This window comes from Prunus dulcis, chromosome 8 (assembly GCF_902201215.1).
Source record: "Prunus dulcis chromosome 8, ALMONDv2, whole genome shotgun sequence".
Lineage (NCBI taxonomy): Eukaryota > Viridiplantae > Streptophyta > Magnoliopsida > Rosales > Rosaceae > Prunus > Prunus dulcis.
The window spans coordinates 7,136,558-7,152,898 of record NC_047657.1 but is presented as its reverse complement, the minus strand read 5'-3'; the positions used below and the strand labels follow the sequence as shown (position 1 = coordinate 7,152,898).

The window sequence follows — 16,341 nt, the reverse complement described above, 5'->3', positions numbered from 1 at the left end:
ATGGTGGCATTGCAGCTGTGGCTATGACCGCTTCTTCTTTTTTTTCTTTTTTTTCTACCTAGCGCGTCGCGGGCCTGGTTGCTAGACCACAGCTTCTGCTGCAGTTTGGCAGCTAGGTTGTATTCCGAGCCCAACCGTGAGCTTTGGTGGCTGTCGCCGGGTGGTGGCTCTTACCGTGGTGGTTGCCGGTTGTTGCTGGCGGAGGGTGCGACTGTCTTTTTTTTTTTTTTTTTTTTTTTTTGCAGGAGCTATGCAGCACCATGACCTGCTAGACAAGTTGTCGCTCGGCTCGAGCCGAGGGCTACAAATTGGGGAAAATTGGCGGCTTTATCTCTACCTCACCTACTTTATTCACTAATATCCTTATTTTGAAACCCAATCACAAATGCCCCTTATAAAAACTCCTATTGACAGCCTATTGCCCATCTTTCACTTTTGTTTAGTCCTTCTGAGCTCTCTCAAACCCTCTTTCACAATTTCTCGATCTCAGCCATTCTCTCCTCTCTTCTCTCTTTCTTGCTCACACCCACATCGACGACAGTCACTGTCACCTCTTCATAAACCCTAACCCACATCAGCGACGACAACCTTTCCACCTCCATCTCTCACTCTCTGTCACCTCTTTCGACCTTCATGCCTAGAGATGGCATCTCAAGTAGACAACTTGGCTTTTCTCTTACACATTTGGGTTTTCTTTTCCTTGTTTCAATTTCATATACGAGTTTGGATTTTTGGTGCTTGATGTGAGTTCAAGTCCCTCCAAGTCAAATTTGGGTGAGATTGTACATAAATTTATTGAAACATAATTGCGGGTTTAATTTAAAATTTTACTCTCTTTGTTTACAATTAATATTTTCAGCTTGTGTAAAGAATGTTTTTTCAGTGGGATTATACAAGAAATTTTTGAACTAAAATTTTGAGATTGTGCAACAAATATTTCTCAGTTTGTCTTAAGGAATATTATGCTTGAAGCTTGTCCAATCTACAATGATTTTGACAATTTTCTTTTGCTTATTGAATTTGATTACTGAGTTAGGTTTTTATTCTGACAAAAAACAATTGAAGAAACACAGTTATTTGGTTCAATGGTCTGAATTTGTTTGTTCTATTTTGGGATGTGATTTTTTGAATGAACTACATAAATTGATTATGTCTTGAGGTGGAGGATATCTCCAAAAGTGACTGTGGAGTTTGTAAGTTTTATGAGAATGCCAATATTTTAACATAAGTTTGATATTGTAAAGTTGGCATATGTTGGATCTTAGTTTTCTCTATTTTTCGTAATTCAATCTTGGATATGTTTTTGGTGCAGTCTATAGTCCTCAAGGTGGGTATCATGCCAAGATTGTGTTGGTGCCGTGAAAAGGGTTCTTAGAAAACTTGAAGGTTTGACAGCTCTTGCATTTATCCAGTTCCATTGTCTTGCTCTTCTTCTTCTCTGAGATTGTGCTTCTTTAACTGTTTGAACAATGCCAAATGCACTATTGATGTTCCTTATTTGTATTTTTATTCGCCTGCCAAGACACACATTCACTTCACCCATGTTTATAATAACTTTTATATTGGAATTGAGTAGTACGAAATCGTGTGCATGAATGTGAACTTTAATTTTGCAATGGTACTATCTTGTGAAAGTTTGCTATATGAAGAATTGGGTCATTTAAAAAAGCCAACAATCTGTATGAAGATAGGATTCTTGAAGGTCGTCCTTCACTGGAGAAATCACTGATAGATTTCTCAGAGGTATATATAACTCAGCAAAATTCAAGCTCAGCTCTTAAAAGATGTATATCATAATATTTTTTTTTTCTTTCTTCTATTAAAAAATGTATATCATACTGTAGTTTTACATTTATCCACTCTATTTGTTGTAGTGCATGTAAATGTATGTGTATGATACTTGTAGTGCATGTAAATATGTCTGAACTTGTTTTGGTATTGGTTTCTGAATCTATTTTGGTATTGGTTTTGGTTATGAATTTTGGAATTGGTTTCTATTTTGAAATTGGTTTCAGTTGTGATTGAATGTTATGTTTTTGTTTCCATTGTGATTGAATGATTTGCTTCTAATATGCATTTTTGATCCGTTTTATACAGATGGAAGATTGTCTTGTTTCAAGTGGCAGCGTTCCCTTGAGGACAAAATTGCTAACTTTCAGCTTAAATTCGATTCTAAGAGTAGATGTCTTTGAATTTTGCTAATGTGTTAAAATTCCCGACCAAGAGGAGATGTAAATTTTTTATTTTTTTGTCACTTTCTTATGTATATCTTAAGATGTAATGAGATAACATTGTTAGTTCATCAATTTATGAAAGTCAAGTTAGAAATAAATTTGTCAAGATGAAAGTCAAGTTAGAAATAAATTTGTCAATCTCTAGTTTCCATGATTTATCGTTCCCCTTGCAAAGAAAAAAAAAATACAAATGTAACCAAATCAGTGATTTAATTGGCAAATGCCATGACAGATATGTATTGCACACATATAGCCCTTTATTGCTTGTGTATTGCCCCCGTATATCCTTTTTTTTTTTTAAGTCTGTTGGAATAAATTTATAGGGAGATTATGAAGTTTTTGTATTGCCATTGTATAGCCTTTTATTGCTTGCATATTGCTACTGTATTGCCCCCGTATATCTTTTTTTTCTTCAAGTCTGTTGGAATAAATTTATAGGGGGAGTATGGAGTTTGTGTATTGCCATTGTATAGCGTTTTATTGCTTGTGTATTGCTACTATATTGCCCTCGTATATCTTTTTTTTTTTTCTCAAGTCTGTGTTGGAATAAATTTATAGGAGTATGTGTATTGCCATTGTATAGCCCTTTATTGCTTGTGTATTGCTACTGCATTGCCCCTGTATATATATTTTTTTTTTTTTCAAGTCTGTGTTGGAATAAATTTATAGGACTATGTGTATTGCCATTGTATAGCCCTTTATTGCTTGTATATTGCTAGTGAATTGCCTTCGTATATCCCCTTTTTTATTAAGTCTGTATTGCATGAATGAAGGTGGGGATAGGGATGAGAATGGCATACCCACCCCTGATTCGACCCACTGAACCAAAAAATTTGAATACACAATATAGGCCCAAAAATGACAGATTTTAACAACAATGTAGCACATAGAATACGCAATACATACCGAATTATGAAAATTTAACAAATTCACAATCCACAGAACACCAAACCCAATACAAATACAATTCAAATTCACACTCCATAACAAACCAACACAATTCATAATGTATGTCCAACATGAGGTAGTGGAACATTGTTTTTACAAGTGCTTTTATTGTGGCATGTGCCACTGCACCTTGAGCATTTTCTCCTTAGGATATCCTCTCCTTGTGACAGAATCCTTAGCTTCTTTCGTCGACCTGGCATGACCTTTGCATTAGGAGGACGCACAACTCTACTTTGGACATCTTCAAGAATAATCCACAGCTCTTGAGGCTGTACCAGGTAGATGTTACCTGAATAAGCATCCAACCATGTATTTTGAGTGTAATAACGAGAAGCCATGGAGTATACATTTAGTTTCAAGAAACGACAAACTGCAACTACATGCTTGCAAGGTAGTTGCTCAAGCTGAAACTTCCTACAACTGCAAGTGTTATTCATCAAATGTACTTGGCCATCCATATCACCATCCACAACATTATACTCTACGTGATTCAGTTTCACGACATTCATCCTTGAAGCACATTCTAACCTGCGTCTCAACTTCTTCTCCCCAAAGTCAGGGCACAATGTTGATGTACATTTCAAATCAAAATCAAGACGTTTACTGAACCATTTCACAAGCAGATTGATGATTTCATCAATCAAATGCACCACTGGTAGCATCCTTGCGAACCGAAGGACTGAGTTGATTGACTCTGCAATATTTGTTGTCATTACATTGTATCGACGTCCATCCATGTGAGCTCTAGACCACTTGTGTAATCCTGCACTTTCAAGATATTGAGCAACCTTATCATTTCCCTTGATCTTGCCAAAATGACAATCAAATTTAGCGATACCATAAGATTTCGCAGCTTGTTCAAAGTATAGCAATAATTTATCACTTTTTTTCAATGTGAAAGTGTGTTTCATGTTCCCCTTCATATGATAAAAGCATATTCCATGTTGCGCCGTTGGAAAAACGTTGTGCCACACATTCTCTATGCTAATATTCCGATCAGAAATAATCAAAAGATTTGGACACTCACCAATGGCTCCATGAAGCTTACTGAAAAACCAATGCCATGATGCATCCGTCTCTAAATCACCAATTCCAAAAGCAAGAGGATATATATTTCAATTTCCGTCAAATGCATTGGCAACAAAGAGGACACCCTTATACTTACATTTTAAATGCGTGGCATCCACAGCAATGACTGGCCGCATCGAAGATTGAAACCCTCTCATACATGCCCCAACAGCCATAAAAATTACAAAAAGTGATTGTTCTCATCGGTGTGGATGTATGTCCTTGTGTCAGAATTCACACGCTCTAATTCGTGACAATAAGCTGGAAGGAGAGAATATGCCTCCTCTACTGAACCTCTAGTGGACACTAGAGTTAACTCCCTCAATCTCCAAGCTTTGCAATAATTAATGGTGACCGACGAGAATCTTGTGCGAGAATCTTTCAACTTCTGCTTCACTGCATTACCAACGAGTTTAGCACTTGCATGACAATGTTTGTCATGTATAAAACTCATATCGCATTCATCGACCGGATTATATTTCACAATCATGAAGTTCTTTTCTCCATGACTAGATGCACAAAGCCGCCATGGGCATGGACCTTGAGAACAAACCACAACCAATCGACTCTTGCAAGACTGCTTCACCTTAAATTCAAAGTGACCTCTCACTGCCGCCAACTGTAACTTGTTGGACAAGGCTTCCTTATTACAGAAAATTTTCCCAACTTCCAATTTTGGATCCCAATTATTCCGTGAATACGTGTTTTCAATATCTTCTTCTTCATCATTTACAATACCCAAATTGTTCACGTTTTGTTCACCCATTTGCCTCCAATTATGTCGAATAGAAAGTTCAGACGCTGTTCCGAAACCCACCACACCCACTTGTGAAAATGTCTCCAAATTGGCCAAAATAGAAGGGGCTAAGGGCATTTGCAAGCCATTCATTTCCGTACCATGATCACCACTATGCACCCCCTCCACCCTGTAAAATCAATCATGTCTAAATATTCTGTTCCAAAATCACCATGTACATCACCATTGCTTTCAACTATGGCATTTGAAGAACAGGCCATCTGATTCATATCCGTCGTATCATGCATACGATCACCTACGACATTTGTCACTCCTCTGTCTTCTATGCTCACCAGTAAAGGAGCCACTTTCGAAGGAATTACGTCACAAATGTACTTAATAAAAAATTTAACATCATCATTGTCCTCAATCTTGATATGCTTACACTCATTCGAGGATATTGAAACTGAGAACTTTAAACAAAGCTTGTCTTCCATGTTGTTTGTATTAACAATTTTATGCACCCGTTCCAAAAGCTCACCAAACATGATGTTTCGCGAAACTATTATGCCTTTTGAGTCACCCTCTTCATATGTTCACATCTTCTTTGAGGTTACCCATTTTCCATTGTAGCAAACCAAAATTGCAATTGTGTCCATTTCTGACCATCATAAAATCTATCAATAAAAAATCCATTTTGTTAACACATTCTGACCATCATCATAAACCCATTTGGTTAACACATGTTAAGCTACTAATATAAAATCTATCAACTAGTGTATAAACCATACAGATAAAACATCAATTAAACATTAATAACCAACAATTTTAAAACATCAGTATTGTGCAAAGTGAAACAGTTCAGCTAGCATAGCTGTGTTTCAAGCTCCAGCAAGGAAGACATGTATCAAGAACTCTTAAAAGTTAAATCCAACCCAAAGCCATTAACCCAGCGTATCCTATTACTAACTAACTACTTACAAATTGCCAAACCTTGACTGTCCAAGGTTGTTTCATATCGAATATCATCCAAAAGAGTGAATACATTACTTTCAAGGAGATCTGCAAGTCCAAGTCTCAATCACAAAACAGTGCATACATCATTTCAAAGATAAATCATAAGCACAAAATAGTGTATCCAAGTCCAAGAGCTTAACAACCACATGAAATATTTGGTAAGTTTCATTCAATCACAGAAACAGCAAGCCACAACAGAAACCCATTAATATATCATTCAAAACAATGAAAGCAATCACCCAATAATCTCAATCAATCAAAAAAACCCCAAAAAAAAAAATAAAAAACAAAAAACAAAACCAATATCAGAACTCACCAAAGTGGGGATCAACGAGGAAGGTGCCGTGGCTTTGTGGTGGAAGTCGACAATGGAGGTGGCAAGTCAAGACTGTGGCTTCGTTGTGGAGGCCGACAAACGAGGTGGCAAGTCGCACCTTGGCTAGGGTCCGGTCCAAATTTGGGGTTCAACTTTGAGGTTGAAATAGAGTTAGGGAAGATTCTATGGTTGAGGTGGATTTTTGTGAGGCAAAAGGAAGAAGAGGAAGAGGAAGAGTAACAACTGAGGGAAAAAAAAAATGAAGTGAAGGATTGGGCAAATATTTGTTTCCTTTGCAAATCAGCTGCAAATATTTTCACGAAACCTTTATCTACTACCAAACATGTTTTTCTTCGCGACAAGCTTATAGTGTGCTCTCCGCCTTTCAGCTTGAGGGAGGCTAAAGGCAATAACTAGTTATTACTCTGTTAAATTAGTTATATTTTATGTTTACTAATATATTCTCAGCTGTAATTAGTTATGACAACTCAGCATAGATGGTATGCATAAAAAGGCCTTTGTAACAGTTTATTCTTTAATAAGAATTACACTTCCTTTAAAGACGACTTTTTGGGTTGCAGTTGCATGCTTGGTCCGTTTTCCATTATTAATTTCTTTTGTCTTGTTTGAATTTTTTTTAAATGTAGGTTGGGCTTGTTTTGAGTGTTTTGTGTTTTTTTAATGAAACTTGGGTTGGGCTTCAGTTTGGATTTTTGTCTTGAAACGGTGGTGGGAAAGTTGTAATTTAGTTTGGATTTTTTTAATGAAACTTGGGCTGGGCTTCAGTTTTTGGTAATTTTTTAATATGTTTTAAAAAAATTCTAAATGGGTGGGTTTTGTACTGTTTCTGGCCCAATAGTGGGCCTGAAACTCAAGCTCCCAAAAATGAATGTTTCGGTATGAAATTGACGCAAAAAAGTAAACTTTCAGGTATTAAAGTCAAATTCACCCTTTTTTTTCTACGTTTTTTTACTCTACGGGAGAGCGGAAGGCTGAATGAAAGAGACGGGCAGGGCTATGCGTCAAGCTCTAGTGCGAAGAACAACTTTCATAAAATGGGGATGCGTTTCAATTTATACAGCCACTTGACGAAATTGTAAAACATAGCACATGGCAGTAAATTCACACATCTCTTAAACATTCGTACAAATTGCCAAAATTAAAAACAAAATCGTCTCTGCCAAGCCAAATACCAATTTCCAACATCCAAATTTTCTGACAAGACGAAGAAAATGGCATTTACAGCTTACTCTGCTCTCTCGTTCAAATCCCTCCTCCACCCCGAACCCATCAAACACCATCCTTCTCTCCCTCAGCTCCCAACCCACAAACCCGTCTCAGCCGTCCATGCCGCCGATCCATCAAAGCCCTCCGGTGCACCACAACCCACCTTTCCAACCCAACCCAAATGGAGCCTCGGCAGCTGGAAGGCCAAGAAGGCCCTGCAGCTCCCAGAGTACCCAGATCAGGAGGAGCTGGCCTCGGTCCTCGGCACCCTCGAGACCTTCCCGCCCATTGTGTTTGCTGGGGAGGCCAGGAGCTTGGAAGAGAAACTGGGTCAGGCTGCCATGGGCCAGGCCTTCCTTCTTCAGGGTGGTGATTGCGCGGAGAGCTTCAAGGAATTTAATGCTAACAATATAAGGGACACCTTCCGTGTGCTTCTTCAGATGGGCGTTGTGCTTATGTTTGGTGGCCAAATGCCTGTTATTAAGGTTATGATTGCTTTCGTCTCTCGTTCTTGTTCCTTTTTGGTGTTTAAATATTGCGCCTTTTTCTTTTTTGGTGTTGGTTGGGGTGGAAATTTGCGTAAGATTATATTAGATTTGTAAATGTTGAATCAATCTACTATGTATGAAACAGGATCATGCGTGTGGTGTAGGTATAGTTTTTTTTTTTTCTGGGTTGGTGATAGTTTGTGAATCATATATGTGAGTGATGGAATTAGTCCTGGAGAAATAATACTTAGTGGAATTACAAATTATATTGAAATATGAGTTTAAAATAATATGACTTCATTGGTGGTGGAATGCTAATTTGTGAGAGATATGTTTTCCTATAATTGAACTGTAGTCGTAGAAATGGTTCATGGCAAAAAAAATCGTATCTATAATAATTAGCCATTGAATTTTAACTGATGGACATTATAATAATTGTTAATGGTGCTGATAGATGACATAAACTATGGGTATATAATTTAGGTAGGGAGAATGGCGGGTCAGTTCGCGAAGCCAAGATCGGATCCATTTGAGGAGAAAAATGGCGTGAAGCTGCCTAGTTACAGAGGTGACAATGTCAACGGTGATGCGTTTGATGAAAAGGAAAGACTTCCAGACCCCCACAGGATGGTTAGTGCTTATTGCCAATCTGTGGCAACTTTGAACCTCTTGAGGGCATTTTCCACTGGAGGGTATGCCGCCATGCAGAGAGTCACCCAATGGAATCTGGATTTTACAGAGCATAGCGAGCAGGGAGATAGGTATGGTTCTTACTCCTGTGAGTTAGTTTCAAATTTATAACTTGCTCTGGAAATTCGTTTTTTTTTTTTTGTTAATGGAATATTATAGTTTCAAATTGTGCTTCACACAGCGTCAACTTTGATATCTTAAGTAGTAGAACTCTCTTTTCAAGTGGTGCCAATATGGTGAATATTGAATGATGGTAAAGTTTAGGTTAAATAATTTGTGCCAGAAAACCAGTTAATGATTTGGGCATGATTGATTTGATGACCCCATTTAGGATGGTTGAGTTCTTTTTCTATTTCTAGCATAACTTCATACGCATAAGGTGACACATCTTTTAGGTTATCATGTATAGAAATGTTATTAGTTTGTTTTGAAACTTCACACTTGAGTTGATTGTGTTTTTGTTTTAAAATAGAATTTATAATGTTATACGGACTCTGTCGATCTTAAATTGGGTGTATGCAGTTTATTTCTATGTGGGTTGATTTGAAGTAGCTCTAGAGTTCAACAGGGTTTTTAGTACGTAGGAAAAATTCAGGCTTAACCATATAATTGGTCTGGCTCAATAGGTACCGTGAACTGGCTAACCGGGTAGATGAAGTCCTTGGATTTATGGCTGTTACTGGACTCACAGTTGACCACCCAATCATGACTACAACAGAGTTTTGGACATCTCATGAATGCTTGCTTCTGCCTTATGAACAAGCACTTACTAGGGAGGATTCTACTTCTGGGCTTTACTTTGACTGTTCTGCTCACATGCTGTGGGTTGGGGAACGAACCCGCCAACTGGACGGTGCACATGTTGAGTTTTTGAGAGGAGTTTCCAATCCCCTTGGCATCAAGGTATCCAGCACATTTTGCTTTCATTTATGTTCAAAAACACTCGTTTTCTTTTTTCTTCTCATACTAAATTCCTTTGCATTGGTGGCATGAAGCGTAACACTATTATGCGTCATGTATTTTAAGTCTTTGTTGAATATCTTAGTTTGTGATTGTGAACCTGGTAGAGAGATATGCTGGTGGTTTCTTTTCTTTTTTCTTTCCAGAAAAATGTAGGCAGTGTATGACAGACAATATTGTAATGCAGGTGAGTGATAAAATGGATCCAAATGAGCTTGTTAGGCTCATAGAGATCCTAAACCCCAAGAACAAACCAGGAAGAGTAACAGTAATTGTGAGAATGGGAGCTGAGAACATGAGAGTGAAGCTTCCTCATCTGATCAGGGCTGTCCGCGGAGCAGGTCAAATTGTCACATGGGTTAGTGACCCTATGCACGGAAACACAATAAAAGCTCCTTGTGGACTCAAAACTCGTTCCTTTGATGCAATTAGGGTATGATGTTATAAATTCACACTTTCACTCTTGCCACTTGTTTGCTGGGTTCATCTTTTTATATTATATATAAATTAAATTGTCTATTCTGTTCAAGTAAGTCTGCCAATATCTATTCAAGTTAAGATACCTTTTCATAAAATAAAATAACAATAAAGAAGGAAATTAACTGCATCTCTTGAAGTGTATGGCTCTCTCTATCTGTTTTGAAGTGTTGTCCTTTTGCAAAAATCGATTCCAATTATGCGTTTCATTGTCATGACACAATTGGTCAATAGTCAATTACCAATAAAAATGATGACCCATGTCTAGTAGGTTGGACAAGGACACTCTTGAAATGAGATATCTTAGTCCATGGAATTATTTAAGTAGTCTGTATGATTTATCATATAATACAAATTACTTTTTTCTTTGAACATATCTTTCAAATGTGAAAATCCAACAAATGGGCTTGATTTCTTTCTTCACACTGTACATATGATTGCAATTTCAGATAAAGTAATGTATTGATCTCTAGATGGTCAGAAAAATGCTTGAAACATTGATCCTTCATAATTGTCCTGATTGATGACTACATTGAGTAGGTTGGAAAGATTACTAGTCATGGAAGCTTTGCATAGTTAAGCTTTTCAAAGTCCAAAACGTTCAATGTTTATTCTCTTTAGTTGAGTTTTACTAACACCTCCAACTATACTAATAGCAGCAATGATCTTCTTGTTTTGTACTGTCAGGCTGAGCTGAGAGCGTTCTTTGATGTCCATGATCAAGAAGGAAGCTACCCAGGAGGTGTTCATTTAGAGATGACAGGGCAAAACGTGACAGAGTGTGTCGGAGGTTCACGAACTATAACTTATAATGATCTGAGTTCACGCTACCACACTCATTGTGATCCAAGGCTCAATGCTTCACAATCTCTTGAACTTGCTTTTATCATTGCTGAGCGGCTACGTAAGAGAAGACTTGGATCAAGGCACTTTCCGGCCTCTGCTGTTATATAGGAGATTCCGGCTTTGCTTGAATCTGAATTCAGAAAATCGTGGTGAGCTGTATGTATTATGTATAGAGTAGGTGGTGTGATAGTATGAGATATATAAAGAAAAAGGCTTTCAACTGCATCAGGAAATCGAACAAATATGATATCGATGGATTTGACAAGTTACAAAGATGATACCTATGTTTGTGATTATGGTTAAAATGTATAGCAGCAGACATGTAATGATGTATTTCTCTATATATGAATAAGCTAATTTTGACCTAAGCTCTCATTTCTCCGGGTCTTCAACATGATATTGTTTGTGGTTCAAATGTTCTTTTATATCTCGGCCTGCTTCATTAGTCTCATTCCTCTAGGTGGGACTTAATGAGACTTATAAGACACAATATTTTAGACAGTTGTTCATTTTATTAAGAACCGATCCTAGCATCAAATAATGATAGGACTCTTGTCCGTTTTAATTCAAATAGTTCAATCTAGTCCCGCTCACCCACCAAAGTGGTAAAGGTTTTAAAAAAAGAAAATGTTGGAACATATTCCTTCCATTTAATTAAACTTGAGCATATGGCATTGAGCAAGCATATCCCCATTTAATTCCTCCATGGTATTGGTACAATACAACCTCTTAATCAACGGAGATTCACTATTATACTCAATATAGAAGCCTAAATTATAAATAAATAAATAAAAACCTTATATGAAATGGACTTTAGAAACACACCCAAAATCCCATTTACAACATTAAAAAAAGGCTTTTAACTTCTTTTAAATTACAAAACTGCCATTGATTTCTTAAAACAAACTCAATCCCAAAACCTCATTTTTAAAAAAACTCAAAACACTCAATAGGACACCAAAGTAATTTAATAATCAAAATTAAATTCAATAGGGCCAGATGCCTTTTTTTTGAATTTTTTTAAGTTTATTTATAGAAATTAAATAGTGGTGATTTATCTATATTATTAACCCTAAGAATAAATATATAACTAAATATCTCCTTAATCAATGGGGAAACGACATGGTTGGAGCAAGAATTGGATTATTGGAGAGATGTATTGGGAAAAAAGGGGAAAAGATATAAAAGGCCAAAGGGCCCACCGCCTTACTTATTGGGGTTTGTTTGTAGTGTACTTAATTTTCTTTTGTTTTTGGGGTAAACCGTAAATGTACTTACTCCATGGTCCATTCAATACGGCTTTAAATTCGAAAAATATGCACACTTTGGGCGGAAGAAGAAAACAAACTCTCTCCCAACTTGTGACTTTTTTCTTACTAAATAATTGATTAAAGGTAACCGTCATTCCATTTGAACCATTAGTTTTGCATATGACAAAAGACAAAAAGTATAAGAGCTAGAATTTCTACATCTCGACGCTTTTAATTAGTGTTATATCAATTGACACGATGAGTGTTATAGACACAAGAATTACATCACAACATTTTTAATCAATTATGTATGTCATGCACGCATTGAGTATTATATCGATCTCTCACATCGCTTGTCTGGTTTGTAGAAAAAATTCCGTGACGAGAGAGATAGATAAATATAAACGGGGAAAATGGGTTGAGAATATATGTAAGTTTATTCTCGCATACTTGTCACAATGGTCTCCCAGGGCCTAGCATAAAATCATTAAGCTTTTCTTTATCCTATAAAATATTGCCCAAAAGTAAACCCAAACTTGATAATGCCCATGCCACCTTCATTTCTCCTTTTGCTTTCACAAACATTTTCCCTCTATTTTTTTTTTAAGGCAGAGAAAATAAAATTTACACGTCACGCAAGACGACAACCTTCAAGTGTGTACAAAACCCCCCTCAAAAAACCCTATCCACCCCATCCTACACCATCACATCACCATAATATATATCAACCTTAATATTATATTATTATAATAATATCTACACCATCACGTGCGGCCCAGATGCTTGCCACATCACTCACACAAGCGGCTTGCATGCAGAGGTCTGCGGGTCCCACATGGCGGGCAGCAAGAACTTACGCCCGTTGGCCCCAACAGCGTTGTAGCTCGCCCCAGTCGGTTTATCCACCAGGACCCGACCCGGATAACCCGGGTAAGCCCCAGATCCAAAAACGCCCGTGCACGCCGAGACCGCCTCAAGCGGCGCGCTCGCCGGACCCTGAAAGTAGCCGTTGTTGTACGGATTGGTCACGGTTCCCGCCAACAGCGTGGCTAGGTTTATGATGACGCCGTCAATCCCTACGTCACCGTTAGGCGAAACTAACGGCGGCGTTTGTGGGCCGTAGATGGGCTGGTGAAACGGCCAGGCGCATTGGCCGGGGCACTGGGCCTCCGAGTTCCCGACCCAGATGTACGCCGTCTTCTTATCCGGGGTCGACCCGTGGGTCCCGCACCGGCTGCAGAACCCGGCGACGGCCACATCACTCGCGGTCAGAACCACGTTTATTGCTTTAAGCGCGTTGACTTTGCCCGCGAGGGCCAGCAGGTGTCGGTTACCGAGGGACTTTCCCAGAGTGTAGGCCTCGTGGAGGACTTGCCTCCCCACCACGAGGTTCGAGGCGCCGCTCTTGTACTTCTCCGTCGTTTTCCACCAGGACGCCGCGGAGCCCGGCGGGGCCCGCCGGGAGCTGAGGGACTGGACGAAGTCGACGACGATGGACCGTTGGATCGGGGTGAAGCGGCCGTACCATATGAGATTGACGGTTATGTCGCCCTTGAGAAGCGCGCCGTTGTGGTACTTGAGTACCAGAGGCTGCTGCTCTACCAGAGCGCCCAAGTTGGGGCCGATGAGGGAGAGGAGGATTATAAAAGAAGTGGCATAGTGGTAAATAGAAGCCATCACGAAGGGCGAGAATTTCAGGGTTTTGAGGCTGTGTGGGTTGGGGGAGGTGAGTCAGTGGGTGAAGTGCTATTGGGTTTGTGTGTGCTTTTATATTCGGGTTTTGAGGACGATAAGGGGGACAGCTGTAGAGAGGACAGGTGTCAACGTCAAAGACTGACGACACGTGGGGGATTTTAATTGGGAGGAAAAGAGCTCTCGAGACTGGAGGCTTTTGCCAGGCTGTAAAATTTCTGATAGTAGGAAGGGGGGTTGACGTGGGTGGTCTACAGAGGGAAGGGGGCTTGTTTGTTCCAGGTACTTGATCCTGACTTACCCTATAGCGAGACTCGTTACCCCGCATGCACTTAGATATTAATGCTAGCAACTTTTTTTTTTGAATTTTTTTCTTTTTTTTTTGTGATAAGTGTTCTTTTCTTTATAATTAAAATAATGTCATTAATGCATCACATAATTTAGTTTTTATTTTTCAAGTTTACCTTTTTAAAATGTATTGGGTTTTATATTTCCTTCAATTTATTCAAATTTTATTATAACTTATTTAGCACATTGTTAAAAAATAAATAATTAAAAAAATAAGAAAAACGTCATTTTTTTTAAAATAAAAATAAAGTTTGTTTCATGACATTGTTATCATCTTTATTTTATTTTTAACAAAACAAGCGTTCTCTTTGGAAAAATTAAAAATACTTCAAATTTTATTTTCTTATTTAATTTTTAACAAGGTGTTAAGAAAGTTATAAAAAAAATTAGCTTGTTATTTTAAAAAAATTAATACATTTAATAAGAGTAAACTTGGAAAACAAAAACTAGTTTGTGTGATGCATTAATGACATTGTTTTTAGTGTGAGAAAAGTGACACTTGTTATGAGAAAAATGGAGAATGTTCAAGAGAAAAGGTTGCTAGCACTCCCCTTAATGTTATTACTATTTTCAGCCAATAATATTATGTTATATGAAAGTGTTATCACGTGTGTTAAAATAATGTTATTTCCGTTTCATAAAAATCGTTCTAAATTATATTTTTGTTAATTTATTATATTTGCAAAGCTACATCATTATTTATGGGCTATATGTAGTTTTCAATTAATCTTCAATTTGGTTTATATCATTTGAAGTTTGAAAGTTTTGATTACATTAGGTTTTGTTTAGTTTATAATCAATTTCAAATCGTAAATTTCCTCATATCAAATATGAACATGCAAATACGAAACTTTTTATTTTTGTCTCCCCACAAAATTTGTGTTTGTACCATAACTGACCGAGCAACTAGCTAGGCTAGATCATTCGAGTGCCATGCTTTGAGAGGTCATCACCTTAGCCAAAGAAGCAGCATCAACAAATCACAACTCTAAGCAAAGCAAGAGGAGTCCCACATCGGAAAACTACAAGAGATGGAGACTCCCCCTCACCTATAAAAGAAGACTACTCTTTCCTTAGAAGGGGACTGGCTCTTGAGTACTCTCTCTTCTGGATCCATCTCTAGGCTGAGCTTCTCACTTGTTATCTCTATATTTGGGTCTAATCCCCTTGTACAAATGTAAACAAACATTATCATAATGAGAACACCCTTCTCCGTGGACGTAGCCCATCATTCGGGTGAACCACGTATATCTTGTCTTCTATATGTTTATCGTTTGCCCAAATCCTCATCTTCATCCATCATCCATCACACCTCATCACTAAGTTGGACTCAATATTGGCCGGGCCATTTTGAGCATCAACAGTTTGGCGCCGTCTGTGGGAATCAACACAAAAAGCTTCTGTCGTTTCCCCCTTATTCAGTGTCCTTCGGCACTCTTACAATCGGCATCACCTAAGTTGCCGTTCGGCAATCCCATGCTGAAGCAACCGTGAGTGCCAAAAGAGTGACATGCAGAAGATAAATCCTTGCAATATAATAGTCCAGAAGAAGAGGAAGTATGTGGGCCACCATAGCTTTCCTTTACATGCCTTACCGTTCGGCACCTTTGATGAATATTGATGAGTGGGCTTCCAAAAGATAAGATTTCCATTTCTTATCTTGTGTCTTTATTTTATTCCCATTTGCCAACATAAATGGTACAAGTCCACCAATCTATTAGCCAATCATAATGTAGCTATCATTTTGCATGTCTTGCATGGCCAAACCACCATCTCAATTCAAAGTGCCATTCCACCAAAAAAAAATGGCTAGACCCTTGCCGAACGGCAAGGGCCATGGAGAAATTTTGGAGTCTCAAATTTTCGAATGGCCCGGCTCCTTCGAAGGCCTAGCTCCGGAGCACCAAAAAAAATGGCTAGACCCTTGCCGAACGGCAAGGGCCATGGAGAAATTTTGGAGTCTTAAATTTTCGAATGGCCCGGCTCCTTCGAAGGCCTAGCTCCCGAGCAAGCTTTGGGCCTTCGGCACCCCCGTGCCTAGCCA

General features: G+C 38.3%; 3 protein-coding genes across 3 annotated transcripts; 1 reads left to right on the top strand and 2 right to left on the bottom strand.

Annotated features, from left to right (window-relative positions):
• Positions 1-3,081: 3,081 nt before the first annotated feature.
• Positions 3,082-6,570, bottom strand: LOC117612283. Its single transcript, XM_034341066.1, has 2 exons — positions 6,320-6,570; positions 3,082-3,945 (listed from the first exon to the last, which is right to left on the bottom strand). Exon 2 carries the CDS (start codon positions 3,917-3,919, stop codon positions 3,236-3,238), a length of 684 nt encoding a protein of 227 aa, XP_034196957.1. The 5' UTR covers positions 3,920-3,945; positions 6,320-6,570; the 3' UTR covers positions 3,082-3,235.
• A 724-nt stretch (positions 6,571-7,294) lies between these two features.
• Positions 7,295-11,382, top strand: LOC117637371 (phospho-2-dehydro-3-deoxyheptonate aldolase 2, chloroplastic-like). Its single transcript, XM_034372248.1, has 5 exons — positions 7,295-8,031; positions 8,518-8,795; positions 9,351-9,627; positions 9,872-10,117; positions 10,849-11,382. Exons 1-5 carry the CDS (start codon positions 7,552-7,554, stop codon positions 11,113-11,115), a joined length of 1,548 nt encoding a protein of 515 aa, XP_034228139.1. The 5' UTR covers positions 7,295-7,551; the 3' UTR covers positions 11,116-11,382.
• A 1,274-nt stretch (positions 11,383-12,656) lies between these two features.
• On the bottom strand, positions 12,657-14,014 carry LOC117637653 (protein EXORDIUM-like 2). Its single transcript, XM_034372595.1, has one exon. The coding sequence runs from the start codon at positions 13,932-13,934 to the stop codon at positions 13,053-13,055; it is 882 nt and encodes a 293-aa protein (XP_034228486.1). The 5' UTR covers positions 13,935-14,014; the 3' UTR covers positions 12,657-13,052.
• Between the last annotated feature and the right edge of the window lie 2,327 nt (positions 14,015-16,341).